Raw genomic sequence first — 19782 nt, 5'->3', positions numbered from 1 at the left:
TGTGCTCCTGCCAGCAGTGTCCCTGTCAGCAGCCCTTGCCCCAACAAAGGACCGCAGTCAAACCAACCCAGCTTGGCTCGGGAGCTGCACACCCAGCTTATATGGGACAGATTTGCAGGCTTGACCTGACACAGAAACAACACTGCAGGACACATCCACAGCAGGATGTAGCAGAGAGAATTTTCTGAATGGGTTTCACTCAAGATTTAACCCGAGCTAATCCCCTCTGTCACCCAGACCCATTCTTGTCCCTCACCTCCAGCTGCTTTTTTTTACAGTCACTTTGGCAACTAAAAGTAAAACCCAACAAACAAAAACCGAAATAATCCAACCCAAGCCTTCCAGTGTGACTGAGCACCAAGTCACACAAGGGCAAGTGCTAGCAGAAGGGAAGTGAAGGGCACACATGACCAGGCTGGAAAGGCTCTTTTGAATGGCAGTGCACACTCTGTGAACTTTATTGAAACTGCTTCTTTGGAACAAACAAATACATTTCATTTCCTGCAACAACAGTATGTTGCCTGTAGCAGAGGCTTTTAGACTACAAATAAGAATTTACCAGGGGTGGGATCAATACCAGTTAAAAAAACACTTTGCAAAATTAAATCATTAGCAAGGATGTCAACTGCATTCTCCTGGCATAAGCCACATGAGACCTTTTGCAAGTGCAAGCTCCATTTTCAGTTCATCAATAGCCTGAATTCATACAAAACCCACACATTAATGTTGATGCCAAGCAGGACTAGTAGATATTTTCATTTCATAAAATGCATACTAAAGTCTTAGATTACATTTAGCTCTAAGGCAGTGTGGGAAAAGCATTTTATCCAACCTCTGGGGGGAGAAAGCCCCATAAAAATCGATCAGTTCTCATACCAGATTTTTTAAAATGAAATTGCAATCAGAAAATGTGTGAGTACAAACTTCGAGCAAGAAAGCAAACAAACTGGTTCATTTACACACACAGAACAAATGGTAAATAAAACTTCACTGACTCCAGTACAGCACTCAAGATGTAACCTCTTTAATTAAAGTGTCTTTTAATAATTGAAATTAAGCCACACAGATAGATCCATTCAGCTCTGACTTTGAGGTCCTATTTATTTATAATGTGTAGCTAAGCAGAGAAAGCATTCAGCCTATTGCAAAGAAAAAGGAGGCAAAGTTGTTTGAGACAAGGGAGAGCCCATGGCAACAGTAAGTCAAATTACACTTCAGAAACACCAAAACAAAACCTGGAGCCTTTTTAAGACCCATCAAACAAATAGGGCTCTTCTAAACAGGAAATGAAGAGCTCCCACGGCTGCTTTGATCAGTGTTAGGGTGCAGTGATTTAACTGGCTAATGGCCACTAACAGGGACACAGCTGCTGCTGCACCAGGTCAGTGGCCTGCAGCTCGCAGCAAGCCCACCTACAGGGTTTAAACTCTCCATAATTAATGAGATGCCAGCCCTCTGCAGCCAGAAAATGCTCCGTGGTACCTTCCTCTCATTAGGGATGAGATTCCTATGTATCTCTTTAAGAATATATTCAATATTCCAATAGTTAAGTGAATGCTCATTAAAATAAACTGCCAGAGCATAAACATGTCATTTTAGAGAATTACACTAAAAAACTAAGCCTTGTTTAAAATTTGTTTTTATTTTCAGTGCTGAACTGCTACTTTAATATTTAGCAGAACATTTAAAGTTCTGAATCCACATCTGCTCATTTTGACATTGCTCACTTTCTTCTTGATAGAGGTGTTGCTTCCTTTATTTTAACCTCATAGCACTTTATAATGCTTTCAAAATTTTAGCCCACCTGAGGTTACTGTAATTAGATATTTCACAAAGTAACAGTGACATTAAATATATGGTCTCTCTTCATCAGATATTGAAGCAAGGCAAACCCAGCCACTTAAACCAGCAAATCATTGCAGTCTTGCTCTATTATAACACCACCTGCACTGACTTTGGATATAAAGACACAAGACACAGTTAATTTTTCTTCTTGGTCTGACAGATAAATGAAAATGTGTTTGGGTTTGCTGGTGTTCGGGTTTGATTTGTTGTTTGGGTTTGTTTGTTTTTTTTTGGGGGGGGGGCAGGGTTAATAATGTTATTTTTTAAATATTGAGAAATGTACCACCTAACTGATGCCACCGATTTGCTTCACAGTGTGTTCCATTATGTATTCTATTTACCTGAAAAGCTTGTACAAAAGACCATTTATCCATGCAGATGTTTGGGTTGCATTTTTTTGCTTAACAAGAGAGGAAAGCACAGGATACACTCAGCAAAGTGTCTCATCCCAATTACAGTGAAATAATCCAACATCATTGCAGTTGCTAACAGCAATTTAGCACCACTCTCACAAAACATACATCCACTATCTCAACAAGTTTGCCATGGTTGAGAAGCTGTGCAGAAATTCTCCTGGAAAAGATTCCTACTGAAGCTGTGGCTGCAAACTCCAGCCACAGTTTTCTTTTGTTTTTCTTTTTTGTTTTCTCTTGAAAACAAGAATAGCAGAACTGTAGTGTACACTCAAATTCTGTAATTTTGGGATTATTTTCCTTATGCTCTCTCATACAAAGTTTAGGATAATCTTTTAGATATCTGACCAACTCCTTTATAGTCCCACAAAGGACTCATGGTGTTTTCTTTCCCCGTAACATCACAGTAAAAATTCACACTTTTTCATGTGAGTGCTCACCCAGCCCAGAGAAGAGAGCCAACCTGACCTCCCCTCACTTTTCAGTGTTTGATCACACATGGGAAAGTCTTGGGATGCTTCCCTCAACAGGCACAACAGGGACAATTGTTTCTGCACAAATGCCTGACAAAACCAGCAGGTATTTTGCAAAGGGAGGAAGTACTAAACTTTAGCTGCTACACCCCTGCAAAGACTGGCAGCCAGATCTGTGTGAAAAAAGGCACAGAGTGACAGCAAAGGTACTTAAGCTGAAGCACACTTCTGTATGACTGAGGTCAGCACTGGAATTTATTTTTAAAGCATATATTTTCAAATACAATATGCCCTTACTATGGCAGCAAACCTGCCCCTTACATTCTCACAACCTCCCAGTTTCCTCTTCCATCTTCACCTAAGCCCCCCAGAAATATATTCATTAACAGCACCCGAGAATACCAGATCTTCCAAATATAAAGAGCAATTTCAACTTTTTTATATAAGCAGAACAGCTGGAAACCACCCACAGTCTTAGAAGTGGTGATGGAAATATTTGCCATACTTCTGGCATGCTACTGGCACCTTCTCACAGGCTCGTGGGTGCCCTGACACATCACTGAGATCCTTCAAACCTTGTCCCAGAACAATCCTCTCCTCCCCAGGCCTCCCTCAGCCCCCAGGAAGGGCTGCAAGCAGTGACTTGAGACCACAGCTGAAGGGACTCTGCCAGCCTGGTGGGACCTACAGCCTCAGCACTGCTCACATGAGATCAGGAGGCCACAAGCACATTCCAGGTGTGCTGTCTGGGGACACTCCTTGATACCTTGCTGTCCCTAACAGTGGCATGCCTGAAAAGCAAGAGCAAGTTCACTAATCCACCGGTAAATGATATCCAAAACTGTCCATTTAAACAAACACCAAGCTTCTGAATCACAGTTCTGACTGCAGCCCTTACTCCTTTTATCCTTTCAACTCTGGCCAGAAACACAACCACAAAGAACATGGATTCAGATCTGCCCAAAGCTGCTCTCCAACTGAACACTATGGCAGCTTTTACTGGAATTCTGATTTCTACCTTACCCATTTTAAGTATCTGGGCCTCTGCAGCAAAATTTAAATGGAAGTGTATTAATCATACATTATTCCATAGAAACAACTACATAATCCAGATGCTTCTTCCAGAGGAATTCAGACATACTTTCTGTACTGGATAGCTTTTGTGCACTTGTGGTATGCCGTAAGGAAATGTTACTTTTCAGCCTAGTGCAATGCCAGTAGGAAAAGTGATGCACATGGAGCCTCATGGAATGTGATTTTGCTCTCCTTATCCAACTGGACCATTCTCTGGTGAATGGCACAGTGAGGTCTGTGAGATGTGCTCAGAAGATCTCTTCAGCCTTCAGCAGTTTCTTCCATTCCTCCCTTGATGCTGACAGAGTTCTCTCAAAGCTTCATTGTAGCCTGGCTGGTGTGTGGTGTGCACACCGAGTTTGGGCTGAGCTTGGGGTCTTATGTCACAATAAAGTATGGCACATGAGCAAACACAGTGTGCACAAAATAGAACTCTTAAGGCAACAGAATGCAGCTAACTTTGAACTCCTAGAAGAAAACCCTAACAGTATTTTAGTATCTAAACATTCACATTAAAAATATTTTTATACGTCAAAATGTCAATAGTGCTGGAAAAAACTAACAACATTTGTTAACATTCTTAACATAGTTTCATATTTTATCTCATAACAACAAAAGAATCATCAAAAATGCTAGCTTAAATATGTACTTGCTACAGTATCTTTTAGATAAACACACTGAAAAAGTTTTTTTGTATCAAATTTTGCTATTTGAAACAGCTGACTTCTGTCATTCACACCATCTTGAACATCTGTAAGCCTAGTGCTGCCACTTTATAAGGGGGGAAGGATGTTTAATCAAGCAGAGCTCTGCAAATCCAGACAGTCCAGTTTCATATTTTGGAGAATTATCAACTAAACCAGATTAATTACTGTGTTACACCAACAGCAATACATACCAATGCTAAAGCAATGTATAAAACTGTGTTCTCTTTTAAAAAGGGTGGAGTTTGAGCGCTGACTTGATTGGGAATGAGCTTTCATGGCAGTCCTGACATATTCAGCAAAGTCAGGCAGAGCACCATCATGTCCAAAGCTGTCTTTAGCTGAGCAGAAATAAAATCAGTTTAACAGCCACGTATTTCTGTTCTACTCCCCCAGAATCTTCTTTGTATTGTGATTTTAAACCTGCCAACACTTAACAACAAAAAAGAGTGAATGTAGAGACAGGGAAAGTCCAAGTTCACATTCTCTCAGCATGACAACACAGGGTTGATACACATAAAAACCATCAGTATGCAACTACCTCCAAAGATGTTAGGACCAAAGTAGTGAATAAGTCTACCCTTATAAACTGGATTATACCCCAAGTGATAAAGTCAGAGGTGACTTGGAGATGAAATTAGCATCTCAACAAGTCAGAAGATAGACACAAAGAGAAACCAGGTAATTCTATACATTTGTATGTCTGGAGACACTTTTTGCAGCTGCTACAAAAAGCTGCTTTTGCAAGACATAAATCAACAGCTTTGCTGAGAGCATTAAAACACTCAAAGTTCAGAGCCCTGAACCTTTCAAAATTATAATTTTAGTATTTACTATGCTACACAGATGACTTGAATTTTTACACAATTCAGATTTTAGGCATTTAAACAGGTGATTTATAACAGTGAAACATACTCAAATCAGAACATTTTGATTCATTTAGAACCATTAAACTGGTATAATTTTTGACTTGTAACAGCTTTTTCAAGGACTTGTGGTTGGAGAAGGGAAGGCTGTGCAGACCAATAAAACTCTAATGATATGAGCCATATCCAAGAGCCAGTATCTGACAGAACTCTAATACTTCAAGAAAAAAATAACAACTAAAAGGTGTAAGATAGACTCCTACAAAGACTCTCCCATCTTTGATAAGAATCAGAGGTACAATGAACCTTTAGAGCATAATTATTTAATGTAATTTCTTGTGGAGTCCAAGAGGTAAATCACTCAGCTGTGTATCTGCATTCCAAGGAAAAAGGACCATTTCGAATTATATTATAGTCTTCATTTCATCTCCAAAGCACAATTTAATTCCGTGATGAAAAATATTTCTGTATTATAGAAATCTTATTCCTGCTCCAAACTGAACACCGTCACATATCCTGAAAAGAAACAAACAATAAAAAATGTAAGTGATATATAAATTACAAATGAAATGAAAATCAATTCTCCCCATCTCCAAATTCCCCAAATTAACTGACGAAGGTTTTTTAAAATAAATGTTTTGACAATCTGTTATCTCTATGGAGTATTTACATTTCCAAATAAAGCCCATAATTTTGAAATTGCTATTATACATTCACATTGCCCACAGAAACAATCCTGCTGCTGTATGAAAGACTGGAAAATACTCACAGATAAGAACACGCCTCCTGAAGCTTTTTATTGCATATTATATTTCCTTGATGCAGGATAATTGGTTGCTAACAAATTAATTTGGTTTTTTTTTCTCTTTATCTATAAACTTGTTTTCATTTTTCAAGCAAAGCCATTACACTAGGTATTTACCAAAGACAGCAAATGAGGTATTTATCCAATCATTTGGGTTTAGAAGGCTTAAGAACACCCCACAATCTGTTTGAGTGATCACTTCTCCATGAGAAATGAAGCTGCTGCACAGCTATTGGAATATTTCAACAGCTGCTCTCAAGGTAAATGAACTGTGGCACTTGGGAAGCAAAGTCTTAACCCAGCTGTGAAACCCAGGTGAGTAAAGTGGGCTGGGAAACAGCACCGAGACGTCTCTGTTGGTATGGACTAAACAAAACCACAAGGCACAAGTCTCTCTGAGACAGCAGCCAGCAGTGCAGGGACTCTGCAGAAGCTGGTGTAGCACACCGACCTGTCTCCAGCCTGTACTCCCATGGGGAAGCAGTAGTTGAGCTCGAGCCTGGCAATGTTGCCCAGGCGCAGCACTATCCCCGCGCCGTAGGACCAGCGGATGCACTCTGCCAGCCTCTGCAGGTGCGCCCTGGGACCGTCACCTGCAGCCAAACACCAAGGCATGAGCAGCACAGCAAGAGAGCAGAACCAGAGTACAAATACTGTGATGCCAGCTGGATTCTTGGCTGGACTCTATGTCCCACTATAGGGCACCTACTAGCAAGAAGAAGGAAATGAGTATTAAAGATTTCAGTGTTTTTACTGCTCTTTTCCAGTGCTTGAAGGAAGCCCACAGGAAAGATGGAGAGAGACTACTGACAAGAGCCTGGAATGACAGAACAAGGGGGGATGGCTTCACAGGTTTAGATTGGATATGAGACAGAAATTCTTCCCTGTGAGGGTGCTGAGGCCCCGGCACAGGTTGCTCAGAGAATTTTTTCCCATCCTTGGAACTGCCCAAGGCCAGGCTGGATGTGGCTTGCAGGAACCTAGGATAGTGGAAGGTGTCCCTGCCCATGGCAGGTGGGAGAACAAGATAAGCTTTAAGGTCCCTTTCAACCCAAACCATTCTGGGACCCTATGCTATGCTACTATTTTTAAGTTGATTGAAGTATCTCGTTCCCATATGGATGCCACATTTCTTACATCAAGTGAAGCAGACATCAAATATTACTATATTCTACAACTGACTGAAATCATATTGAAAAGTCATACATTAATACACTGAAATGTATCCTGAATAGAGTTAGAGATGGGAGGAAAAAGAATCCTATCAGCTACCACACCCTCATCTATTGCCACCACTTTTTCTTTAGTTCACCCAGTAAACACCAGAACTCCACTAAAATATCATTAAAGACATAAAAAAACCATAATAGACACTACCATTATTCTCCTGGCTCTCTTTCCTACAAGTTGTGCTGGAAATCATGGAGAGAGCTAAATAAACTACTGGCAATCTGTCAAATATAAAAGCCAAAAGCAGCAGGTTTTTGATAGGCAACAAAATATGAGTGAACACACACAGAACAACTCTTCTTTTTGCTTTTATATGAAGACAAGAGGGTTTTTTATTCTGTTGAATCTTACCATAGTTAAGATTGCAGAGATTTCCAGCATTAAGGAAGAAATGTGTTCGGAAAAGGTCTCCAAACCCTCCACGGCCAGGCCGGAAAGGGAGAGGAGTGTAGAGATGCACCCCTCCAGCCCAGTAGGCTTCTCCTCCCAAATAATCACCTGTTTGGCCAAAATGTTGGAATAAAGGCATTTACTGTGGAACATATTAAAGGAATCACTTGTTAAAGGTACAAAAACACATACACAAGTTGTTTTACATTCCATAATTATATTCCACTTCTACCCTTTACAGCTCTTCCCATTTGCTTCCAACTCGCTCCAAACTCATCACTATTAGTTTGAAAAATTAGAGCTTCCACATTTCTTTAAACCTTCCAAGGGAAGTGCACTTTTCTTCCTTCCCTCATCAGAACAGCCTGAGGCATGGCAGTTCATCAGAATTACCTCCTGATCACCTCTGCAATACTTCCCTTGGTAATAAAAATGGGCAGTTGATACAATTGAACTATTAACTTCAAAACAGACTGGATATTGAATCCACTGATAACAGCAGAGTAAGGAATAGAACTGAGGAAACTCCTGGCACTCCAAACACCTTTCCCCTAAGCTACATGAACATAGGCTGGATCAAACAAACTGTTGCTATAACCATGTTTTGGGAACTTTTCCAGCTTGAAGGTTGCTTAATAATTAAAATGACACACTGGAAGTGTGCAAGTTTGAACACACACGTAGTTTATATAATTAGTAATTAATCACAGCTTAACTAAGAACTATCTGGCTTTATCCCATGGTGAACTGATCTGTAACAGCATATCAAAGCCATAACACCTCTTTAAAGTAGAGAATGAGTGTAATCTTTATCAGGTTATACAAAGTTTAAGGACTCTCTGTGACACACAAATATTTACAGTATTGTCAGAGGAGGGGGATTTAAAAAGTGTCAGACCTTCACTCTGGGGTCCAATGCTGTACATACTGAATCCACGCACACTTGTTGGTCCACCAAGGTAAAACCTAGTGAATATAGATAAATTTAATTTAATGCTTCACTTAAAGGTGCCTTTGTAACAAGTTTAGTAATGTAATCTTTAAACACCAGCATTAGAAGGCAAAATTGGCTACAGAGTGAATAGAGTCACAATATGGCTTTGTGTCTGAATAAATCTATGCCTGATACAGAATTTTGCAGGTTTTAAATACCATTTTGCAACCATAAATATGGGTAGGCAGAGCTACTACACAGCAAATTATAAATTTTTACCACCCCAATATGAAAATGGCTTGAGTATGAACATGCAATTACAGCTAACTACAAACATTTTATTCTCCTTCGAACTACTACTGTTTTTCTCTTGTGCAGAGTTTTCTATGTACGATACCTCTGTTGCCTGTAAAAAACCCCCAAACATTTAAAAAGCTTGCCTGTCAGCTATACTGGATGGCCTGTCTCCAATAGGTACCAGCATTCCACCCCAGAATGATGCTGAAACAACCTTTGGAGAGAAAAACAAGTTGTTTATTAGCAATTATTCCTCAGGCAGAGCCCCCATCAGTCTCTCAGAGTTATAGCTCCTCACATCCTGTGGATATCACACCCTGTATGCCAGATTTGCAAGAGGATTTTCAGGAAACTCTTGATGGCTGCTGCCCTCTTTCTTTTATGCAGTGCTGTGCCTTGAAAACGTCAATATAGCACATTTGAACCAAATGCTACTTCAACAACAGCTTAACAGAGCACTCAACTTCATCCAGCACCTCTTGTCTTGAGAATTTTCATGTCTTGGATTAAGACAACACTGCTGCCATCAATTATTCCTGGCAATTTGAAACCCACAGGAGACTGAGTCCAATAAGAAGTTGCCAAAAATGTACAATTATAAATGAACCTTATAATTACATGAAACCACATTCTGTGACTCACTATACTGACATAAAATAAATATACGGAATTACTCTTTATCTATTAAAAGTAATTCTTGCAATTCAAGTCACTGAAATAAGTAGATTTAATCATTTGCTTGCTGCCTGTGTGCCAGGTAGAAGTATTACTGATAGACAATGACATCTACTGTCAATACCTTTAGGATAGAAATTATTGTAGCCCCTGACTTTTAAATCTTCATGGTACAAGGTGCTGTTTAATTCCCCATTCAGCTCTGAGAAGAATTTACTGCACTATCTCCATGTGATAAAAAACTTCTTTCTAAATTCAGTTAAGAAATATTCCTGGGATATGTTGAAATCCTTATTTCAGATTTTCAGTATTTCAATTCAAAGTCCTATTTCCACCTCATACTAAATCAATGCTGTCGAAATCAGCCTTCCCATTTTTTCCCAATAATCTTAAACACAAGAAACAATTACATGCTCTGATACCAAGATGAATAGTTATATATTCGACATTTCAATTAAAAAGGAAATTAAACCAAGATTATACAGAATATTCGTGAAGATTTTAAACTCTTAAGCTTTTCAAAAACTTCCAAGGTTTTTGAAAAATCCCTCCTAAGGAAGACCACAAAGCACAGACATGACCAACATCACTTCTGGAAGGAAAATCATTCTTATGGATAACTGTGAAACAAGTTCTCTCCAAAGTTTCCACTTTTCAAGTGATCGTGCACAGCAGGAACGTAAAGTTAAAAACACAGATAGTCCATTTCCCAGAAAACAGAATCAAGTGATCTAATCCAGCCATTTTTCAGAATCTTTTTCCTAATCCATAGTGGGAAATAATCGTAAGACATAGGTTTAATAGCCCCATAAAAACCTCAGGTCAATTACTAATGTATCTTTAAAAAGTTTACCGAATCCCAGAGAAGTTGCTTATTCAACTGAAATTCAAAATCCTCTTTCAGAAAGCTCACATCTCCACCTACATAGCCAGCCAACTCCTGCAAAGACAAAAATTTATGGAAGTTGCAACAGGTATTATATGTTTCTTTCCTCTAGAAGTTCAGCATGTCTGCATCAGCACAGGCAGTGGGTTTTTTTTACAAGAAATACAGAAACACTGGCATGCTGAGGCAGCTGGTTTTTGGACTGAGCCTCAGAATAATGAGTTGCATTTTTTTCCTTTTCCAAATATTAAACCAAACTATTGCTTTCCAAGACATTTTGTAAATGAAGGCAAAATAGCATGGAGCTGGAAAATGCAGCATGCGAAATCAAGACTGTATTTTCCTAGATCTGAGAAGATTTCATGTGGTGAAGAAGGGCATGACACAATTTGTTATTTTCCACTCTTATGAAGTGACTGAACTAACTTAGTCTTAGAGGCAGGATCTAACAAATTACACAGTACCTAAATCCTGACTTGCAACCACTTTTCTCGCTCACAACAGTACACTGCTGCTTATTTTTAGTTCCAGTGGCATTTCAAATCTGCCTCTAAAGCATTAGAGAAATTAATGCTTCTGAAGTATTACCTATAAGGCAGAAAAGCCAACTTTTAGAAAGGCTCTAACTGTAACAAGAGGGAAAAACATTTTCTCTACCAAAATGATACAGGCATATGCCTTGGAGAGTTATTTTTACCCAGTCTTTCATTTTTAATTCTCAGACATAGAAATTATGTAAGTAGCAAACAGGACTACAGCCTGGCAATCTGCATGACAGTGTTAAAAAAAGAAGGGCTAATTAATACCCACTGAAAGTGTGGTGCAAATACTGTCAGGGATATTGTCTCTCAGCTAATAAATAATATAATGCTGATGGAGAGGCTGTGCTCTTTAACTAATGACATACAAATGAAAATTTTCCACCATAAAAAAAAGTTTATTAGGCTTAAAAGGCACTCTGGTAAACAGAAAAGGTAATTACCAGTCTGCATTGCCTCCTAGTCAATTTTAGATTTAATTTCTAACTTTAGACGTTGTTAACATGAACAACAGTTAGATAAATTAAGACTTATTTGAACACACAGATAAACCCCAATAATAGCACAAATGATTTAAAGCTACCTGATTAATTTTCAGCAAAGCACCACATTTTGGCAAGATTGAGGAGTTCCGGGAATCAATTACCATGGCATGCTGAAAAGAATAAAAAAATTTTGGTTAGGTTCTCATACCTGATGACTCAAAGTCACTGTGTTTTTAAAATAGTATCATGCAAAAGCCTTACAGAGAGAGAAGATTTTAGAGAGTGTCCACTTTCCTCTCGAACAGAAAAGGATGCTGTTCTAGCAAGGCAGCCAAGCTCTCTCCACACACCTTCCCACTTCAGTGTGTGATTGGTCTTCCAGATGGGAAACTAAAATAAAGAATTGAGAAAGTAATGAAAACAACTGTTACAAAATTAAAATAAATATTTTTTATATTTGAGTCTATGGCTTTCTTCCCAAACTTCTTGAAACACACAGAAACCTTTTTCCATTTCAGAGTTATGCTAATTCTGCTCCAGCCAAGAGAGATGCACACTAATTAATCCATTCCAAATGAAAAATATCTTGGATTGGGCTGATACAATAAACTAGGCAGTCAGCCCCCTCTCTGAAATAATAATTTTTAAAAAATTGAAGAAAAACATATTGGCATTTTTATACGGCCAAAATGAGACTGAATTGTAACAAAAAAATCTAAGATGCAAGACTTCTATCATTTTCAAAGCACTGACCTCTTTCAAATGAAGACAAGTCAGCCCTGTGCATGAGTGCTTCAATTATTCAAAAAGTAAACCAAGTATTTTCAAAAGCCCAACTGAAATGTAAATGAAGCATGTGTTATACTCGCGCTACACTCACATTAAATTCTGTTGATATTCCTCTGTCTGTTTCTCGAAGAGAGCTCCACGGGAACTGTCCAGTTACTTTGTACACATTAACTGCAAAACTGAAACACAACATTACTGGCAGGTTTGAAAGGGAAACAGGGAAACTCTGAATAACTACAAACATTTAAGAAACCAGCTCTGCTACATCATTACCAGACCCTCAGGAAAGAAAAAATATAATTCTTACTCAGTGAAAGATCTTATTAATTGTTTTATATTCCTTCACTAAAAAAAGAAGTAGTGAAAAATGCATCCCCTACTTTCTTTCAAAGTTTCCAGGCCGTGGCTTGAAGAAGGACAGGCCATATGAAGTTTCCTTTGTTCCATAGGAGAACTGGAAGGTCACCTTTTCTGCACGTCCAAGGAGATTTGGGAACTTGAGCCCAAGCACCTACAGAAAATAAATAAAAAAAACCCCAAACACTAGACCAACAAACAAAAACCTCCCCACATCATAACATTTTATGTCGTTTGCCGTCTTGCATCTTAATCATATGCTGATGACAATTCAGAAACAACATGAGAATTAGAAATTAAGGTATTTAAAAATACTTCTAACTGAATATGGGTTTTTTCTCAGTTTTCTCTCTGCACTGGCAGCAAAAGCCAACAGTGCAAGTTACAATCAAAACATCAGATTTTTATTGCTGTTTAGTAGCTGCTGACTTCATTTGCACTCTCACTGAGCCATCAGTAGTGATGTTACTTCCAAGAAAATCTCCAAGCCTGCCTCAAAGCCCTGGAGAACAAATCTTTGGTACAATAAGGAGCAGCTCTGCAACTGCAGACTCTCCCACTGATCCTCAGGAAAAACTCCTGTCAGGGAGAGTTAATCAGAACCAAAGCAAGGGAAATTATCATGACAGAGCCTCTTCCCTGTAGTTTTGTTTTGAGCAAGTTTTGTTTTGAGCAACCAGACCCGATGGTGGCACAACACAATTCTACAGTTCTCCAGAAACTACTGGAGCAGTTTTGCCTATACTAATACAAATTCCTTGCATCCTTCAGGCAGCTCTTGGCCCTCTGGCAAAAAAGATGGACACAGACACAGGCACTATCACTGTACTACTGTTGTGTGGTTTATTGGAAAAGAATATTAAAAAACTCACAAATCCTTACTGCATTTGTCTGACAACTGTTGGAAGCAAACCAGTAACTTGAGCTTTGTAATGATGGTTTTTATGCCATAAAGAGAAAAGGCTTTTAGTATGAAGTACTAGATGTCTAAACTTCAGCTGAATTTAAGGGATTATAATAAATAAATCTATTCAGCTTTGAAGGAAACAATCTGGGTTGCCAATATCAGTCTATTCAAGTCATGCTTTTAGAGCGTTCACAAATTGTACTTCTCTGTGATAAATTAAAATCAATTAGAAGAGGAAGCTGAGCACAAAAAGAGAACACAAGAAGCTTTCAGTCAGCTCTGAGCAGCACTGGAAGCAACAGGTAGGATTCCCTGCTGGTTTCCTTCAGGCCACAACACCCTGGAGCTGGCTCCTGTGCAAAACACCATCACCTGAGTCATGAGGGATCTTATCCAGGTTAAAAATACCCCTAAGAGGAAAAGGATGAGCCCTTTGATCTGGCTTATCCACCAGCCTCAGGCACAGTTGCCCTGTGCAAGTGAGAAGGCAAAAAGGGTGCAGGATGAGCACCTGAAAGCACTACCTGCTCACAGCAGCACTTCTGGTAAAAGCACATTCACAGAGCAGCAGTACAGCTGGTACTTCCTGGGGCAATTGGTAAATATTGTTCACACAAGACTTTAATCTGATGCATCCTTAATTGAGTCATATGAAAACAAGTTCCAAAGTTTGTAGAATTCATGAAAACCTACAGCCCAGAATAATTGATACCAGGCTAAAAGAGAAAAACTAGAAAAATTTCTAAGTCAAATATAAAGCATTTTGACTGAGAAGAAAAATACTTCAAGTGTATCTCATAGAAACACAATGCCAAATTCCTTACTAATCTCTCCAGTAGATGAAACATCTTAAATAGTACAAAGAAATAATTCATGAAGTTTCAACAATTAAAAAACTAACATGCTGAGCTGGAAGCTATGAAATAGGCTTTGGCTGAATGAAAGCCTGGCACAAAGGCCTGACAAAGTCTTAGTAAGACTGGATTAAGACTGGATCACCAAATTCCTTGCTAGGCTTGAAACTGAAAGTAAGAGAAATATCAAAAAACCTTACAAATAATTTGAAATAATCCGTACCATGCTGCCTTCATTGTTGCCAACCATGGTGTTATAGCTCCCAGTTAACCTTCTCAATTCTGTTACCTCAAAGGTCACATCTAAACCATTTGGAAGGGCATCATCTCCTAAAGAAATAAATTAAGTGCATGTTATCTCTAAAGAGATATTTTAAAAATTGCAGACAGAAGGTTACTTGAATTATTTGAAAACTGAGTTAAGGTATAATATAAATCCATGCTACAAAGGGAAGTGGTTTGAGAAAAAGATGTTTGGATGTGAGTACAAATTTGACTCAATCATAGGATTACTGGCTTTAATCATTTCATGTCAATGTGATATGCAATACAAGTACAGGACACATTTTCAAGTTTTCCCCTCACATGTCCCTTGAAACTGTGGATTAAGGATAACTTACTGTAATTATTGTAAGCGCTGAAAATTCACTCATGGACCTACACATATATGCAAACACGTGCAAATACATTTCCTTCATAGGGATAACTGATGTAGATACATCTGTATCCACAGCATACCAACCTGTTCATCTAAAATATATATAAAGTTATACAAGACAGGGAAATATAGGTATGAATATATGAAAATAAAGGTGAGGATAAATGAGGGAATACACACCTTGGCAGGTATCAATCAGAACATCCACCTGTCTAAAGATTCCAAGACGAAGCAACTTCTCACGAGCTTCATGTGATTTTCTCATCACCTACAGCATGAGAAAAGTAGCTCAGTCATAGAATCAGAGGATATTTGGGATAGAAGGGGCTTTCAAGATAATCTAGTCCCTTTGAGTCTTTCAGGTTAACAAAAAATAATGAGGATAAATTAGTTAAAATGCAGCTAAGTTGTAAAATATTCACAGATTTTGTATCTAAAGACATACACGTGTGCCCCTTCAAAACAGAACACAACCACTTTAACACTTGCATATGCAGAAATAATTTGAATCCAGGGCATCTGGCTCAATACCTTCATATCTTTCATTAGTTTGCTTCCTAATTACTTTAATAGTTAAAACAGTTATTCAAATACGTGCAAGTAGTTACAACTTATTTAGGGGGCCCCTGCTCTTGACAGAGTTGTCCCATGTCTGAAAGGAGTAGCCAAAGCAGGAAAACAAAGAGAAAAAAAATTAATTAATTTTTTTAATAGCAAGCCTGTTAATCACTGCAACACTTACATCAATGAGATTTTTTGCCTTGAAAACATCAGAGATTTCATACATGATGATGTCATCTTTGGTCCTTCCAAGTCCATCAAAGTGCACATGCTGAACCACCACCTAAACACACCAAATGTTTTACACACAAGTACTGGATTTGCATCTAATAACAAGGATCAGGGTCACCAATGCACAAAAATTATTGTGAGAAACCCTGATGATTCCTAGGGCTAATTCCTGCTAACCTACACCATCAGAAATTACTGCTTTCTAAGATTCTGGGATGTAGTTCCCATAACACGAAAATGAAAGAAAAGAGATCTCTAACACCAAAGCTAACACTGGTTGTAGCATAAGAAACACTGACAGACTGCAGCTGCTGGGGTTTTAATTAAAAATGTTGTATGGACAAAGAAGCAACTGCAGAAATCACAAAATCATTACGTACATAAGAGAATTATGCAGTTAGTCATAGTTAGCTGCTACTTCTTTCATCATCTATACATAAGCGAAGAATTAAAAGAAGAAAATCAAACAAGTGTACAAGCCACAAATATTTAAACTTTATTAAAATCATCCCTACCACAGAAGCAGTGCAGTTTGAAATGCAACTGAAAATCACTCCCATTATGAGGTTTTATACTTACATTTTGATACATAATCACCTGAGACAATTTCATTGTAAAACTCACAGCACCTTCCATTCCAGTACAAATGAAGTACAGCAACTGCATTTCCCTTATTTTTCCAATATTTTCAGTGAATTATAATTTTAGGGGTAAAGGTCAAAAAAATCCTGCTTCAAACAGTTATCAAGGATTGGAACAGACTGCCCAGGGCATTCACCACCCCTGGGGGGATTAAAAACCACATGGATGTGGCACTTTGTTTAGTGCTGGACTTGACAGTGCTGGGTTAACAGTCAAGATTCTGTGATCTTAGAGGTCTTTTCCAACCTAAACAATTCCATGATTCTACACCAGAGTTTGTAAAAGAGACTATGCAGATTATGGTACCTCTATCATAAATATCTGTGTGACTCTGTGCATTCATGTATAATACAACAGAAAAATAACAGCAACCTCCTATTACTGCCCAATTGCTGAAACAAACTGCCAAGGTATTTACTTCTCCCCACAAAATTCAAGATGTTGCACAGGCACTTACATCTTTGTTTTCAAGAATTTCCTGCTTGCTCTCAGGTTCAACTTCAACCAGTTCAGCTTCCTCTCCCAAGGCACCAAAGTCTGGCCCAGCCATTGGAAGAGGCTCCAAACTCTGAAAGCATAAAAGAAAACTGCATTTAGTAGGGTACATGGATTTGTGATTGTTACCTTTTGTAAATGAGAAAAACCCATGGTTCTCAACATCAAATCCTAAGGGAAAAAAGCAAAAGACAAAATGAAAAAAGCAAAAGCAAAATTAATTACCTGAACACTTGACACCTACCTGCTTGCTGAAATTTATCACAAGAGCTAAACAGCTTCCACATTGAATGATTTCTGAAAAATACTCTGCATTCTTTCAAAAAAATAGCCTTAACTTTTAAGACAAGCTTTTTATGCAAAAAGATGAATTCCACCTTCTTAAAAAAAAAAAAAAAACAAAAACTAAAAACTCAGGCTGTCACTTCTCTAGTTTGGGTTTTAGGAGGCAGAAGACTATGAATGTCAAACAATTTTAAAAGAGGGTGTTCTCAGAATGTTAGTTTGCTTTGCATGTATTTGCCTGCCTTTATATTTCAGTATTTCTTTTAGGGGTAGACTTTCAAATATGGCTTGAGAACCTCAGGTTCTGACCATCAGAGCCAAACACATTAATGAAACACTGCATGGCTTTATTTACTACACCTGAAAGAGTTCTAAAAGAAGACTTATCAGAATAGCTGCTTTCCTGAAGAGCAAATTGTTGTTGCATATCAAACTCCAGTTAAAGGAAGACAAAAGCTTCTACCACTGCCACAAATTTCAGACAAGTGTGAAACACTGTGTATCCACACAATATTGTCTAGCAGTTCACACCACAGAGAGGGACACAAAACAGAGACTACAAGAAAAAAATCTTGAAACAGAAATTGCATTAATCATGGTATTCATATACTCTAGAGCCTTAACCAAAGGCAGCTCCCTGCAGCTGTTCTTCAGCCTTAAAACTGAACAATTAGACCTCTATGTTTCTTCTTTAAGCACTGGTAGATGGATTTGGAGATTTGTGCATCTCCTCAGGATGATTTCAGGCATGTGAGGCCCCTCAGCCCTCTCCAAACAATGCGAGGCTCCAGCCTCCAATTCTCACCAGAGGCGCTTCTCTTTGCGCTGTCTTTTTTCACCTGCTTGGTTTTGGGTTTTGTTCAGTTTGAGTAATTTTTATTTCCCCAGCCTCGTTCTTACCAGCCCACCTGCCTGGGGGAGGTCAGCTGGGGGAAAGCCTTGGGAACGACCTGAAAAAGGTATTCTAGAGGTATTCTACAGGAAGAAATTTTGTACTTAGTAAGATTTTTTTCTCCTTTGTGAGGGATTGTGAAAAACGCCAATTGCTTGGTTTTTAAAATCTTAAAAATAACAAAATGGTTATAAAAATAATAATACAATTAGAGTAACAAAGTTTAGAGTTAGGACAATTACAAGACAATAAAAAGCAAAGAATTACGGACGTCCGGATGCTCTCGGACACTAAGTCACAAAAAGCATGCCTTGTGAACAAAGGAATCACCTTTAAACCAATACACTTGTTGCATACTCATACATCCTTTATGGTTATGCATACATTCTATTTAAAACAAGAAACTCTGTTGTATGTCAGCTGTTTCCTTTAATCCCTATGGGATCTTTGAGTCTGAGCAAGGCCTGAAGAAATTAGCTTCTTCTGTTAAGAAACAATAAATTCCTCTGCTTTGGAAGATTTAGGTGTTCCTCTAAGCGAGTATCTCATTCCTAAAAAAAAACCTTCCCCACAAAACTAGTCTCTATTTTAACATTATGCTAGAACCTAAAACTACAATTAACACACTACGTAAGACAATTAATACAGCATAACTGACATTGCACCTATAACATTCATTGTAACATTTGCGAAAAGCCCATCATAAAATATGCATTTTTCACATGAGGGTGCTGAGGCCCTGCACAGGTTGCCCAGACCAGCTGTGGCTGCCCCATCCCTGGAAGCATCCAAGGCCGGGCTGGACGGGGCTTGGAGCAACCCGAGACGGCGAAAAATGTCCCTGCCCTTGGCAGCGGTGACCGCACGACCATAAAGGTCACCTCCAAGCCGCCACTACCAAGGATCCCACAAACCCCAAAAAAGGAGCTGGGAACGAAGGGAAGGCGCCTCCGAGCAGGGGCCGCGACCCCTGCGCCCCGCCGGGCCCCAAGCGGCACAAGCGGCGGGCTCGGGGCGGCTGAGGCGGGCACGGCCCCGAGCGCCGCCCCGGCCCGGAGGGCGCGGCGGGGAGCGCCGCGGCCTTTGGGCGGCCCCAGCCGCGGGGGCGGCGATCCGCAGGGCCCCGGGGCTCACCCGGGCGTGCACGGTGCCCATGGCGGCGGCGGCAGCGGCGCGGCCTCGGCGGCTCCGGCGGGCTCGGGCGCTCAGGGCCGCGGCGCGGGGGCGGCCATGACAGCCGCGCCCGCCCCGCGCCCATTGGCCGGGCCGGCGGAACGGGCGGGGCCGGGAGCGGCACCGGGGCTCGGCGACAGCGGGGGTCAGCCCGAAATCGGGGAATTCAGCCCGAAATAGGGGGTCAGCCCGAACACAGGGGGGTCAGCCCGAAATAGGGGGTCAGCCCGAACACAGGGGGGTCAGCCCGAAATAGGGGGGGTTCAGCCCAAAATCGGGGGCTCAGCCCAAAATCAGGGAATTCAGCCTAAAATCAGGGGGT

The 19782-nt window shown here is 39.8% G+C and overlaps 1 protein-coding gene across 1 annotated transcript; it reads right to left on the bottom strand.

The window, feature by feature from the left end:
• Positions 1-424: 424 nt before the first annotated feature.
• SAMM50 (SAMM50 sorting and assembly machinery component) lies at positions 425-19505 on the bottom strand. The gene is made up of 15 exons (XM_021535506.3): positions 19422-19505; positions 17073-17183; positions 15924-16025; positions 15362-15449; positions 14747-14853; positions 12786-12916; positions 12497-12584; positions 11878-12006; positions 11715-11786; positions 10560-10646; positions 9175-9245; positions 8699-8766; positions 7762-7908; positions 6632-6773; positions 425-5891 (listed from the first exon to the last, which is right to left on the bottom strand). The coding sequence occupies exons 1-15, from the start codon at positions 19440-19442 to the stop codon at positions 5846-5848; spliced, it is 1410 nt and encodes a 469-aa protein (XP_021391181.1). The 5' UTR covers positions 19443-19505; the 3' UTR covers positions 425-5845.
• Positions 19506-19782: the final 277 nt, after the last annotated feature.

This window comes from Lonchura striata, chromosome 5 (genome assembly GCF_046129695.1).
Source record: "Lonchura striata isolate bLonStr1 chromosome 5, bLonStr1.mat, whole genome shotgun sequence".
NCBI classification, from domain to species: Eukaryota; Metazoa; Chordata; class Aves; order Passeriformes; family Estrildidae; genus Lonchura; species Lonchura striata.
Note: the sequence above shows the minus strand (reverse complement) of the source record. Positions and strands in the feature narration are given on the sequence as shown.

Bases quoted from the DNA above. Each gene is read 5' to 3' on its own strand.
- SAMM50 (XM_021535506.3), bottom strand. From the start codon at position 19,442: ATGGGCACCGTGCACGCCCGG. The intron at 7,909-8,698 runs GTCTGACACTTT...TTGGCCAAACAG, and splicing joins CATTGGACCCCAGAGTGAAG to GTGATTATTTGGGAGGAGAA. The intron at 5,892-6,631 runs GTCGGTGTGCTA...GTTTCTTTTCAG, and splicing joins GGAGTACAGGCTGGAGACAG to GATATGTGACGGTGTTCAGT.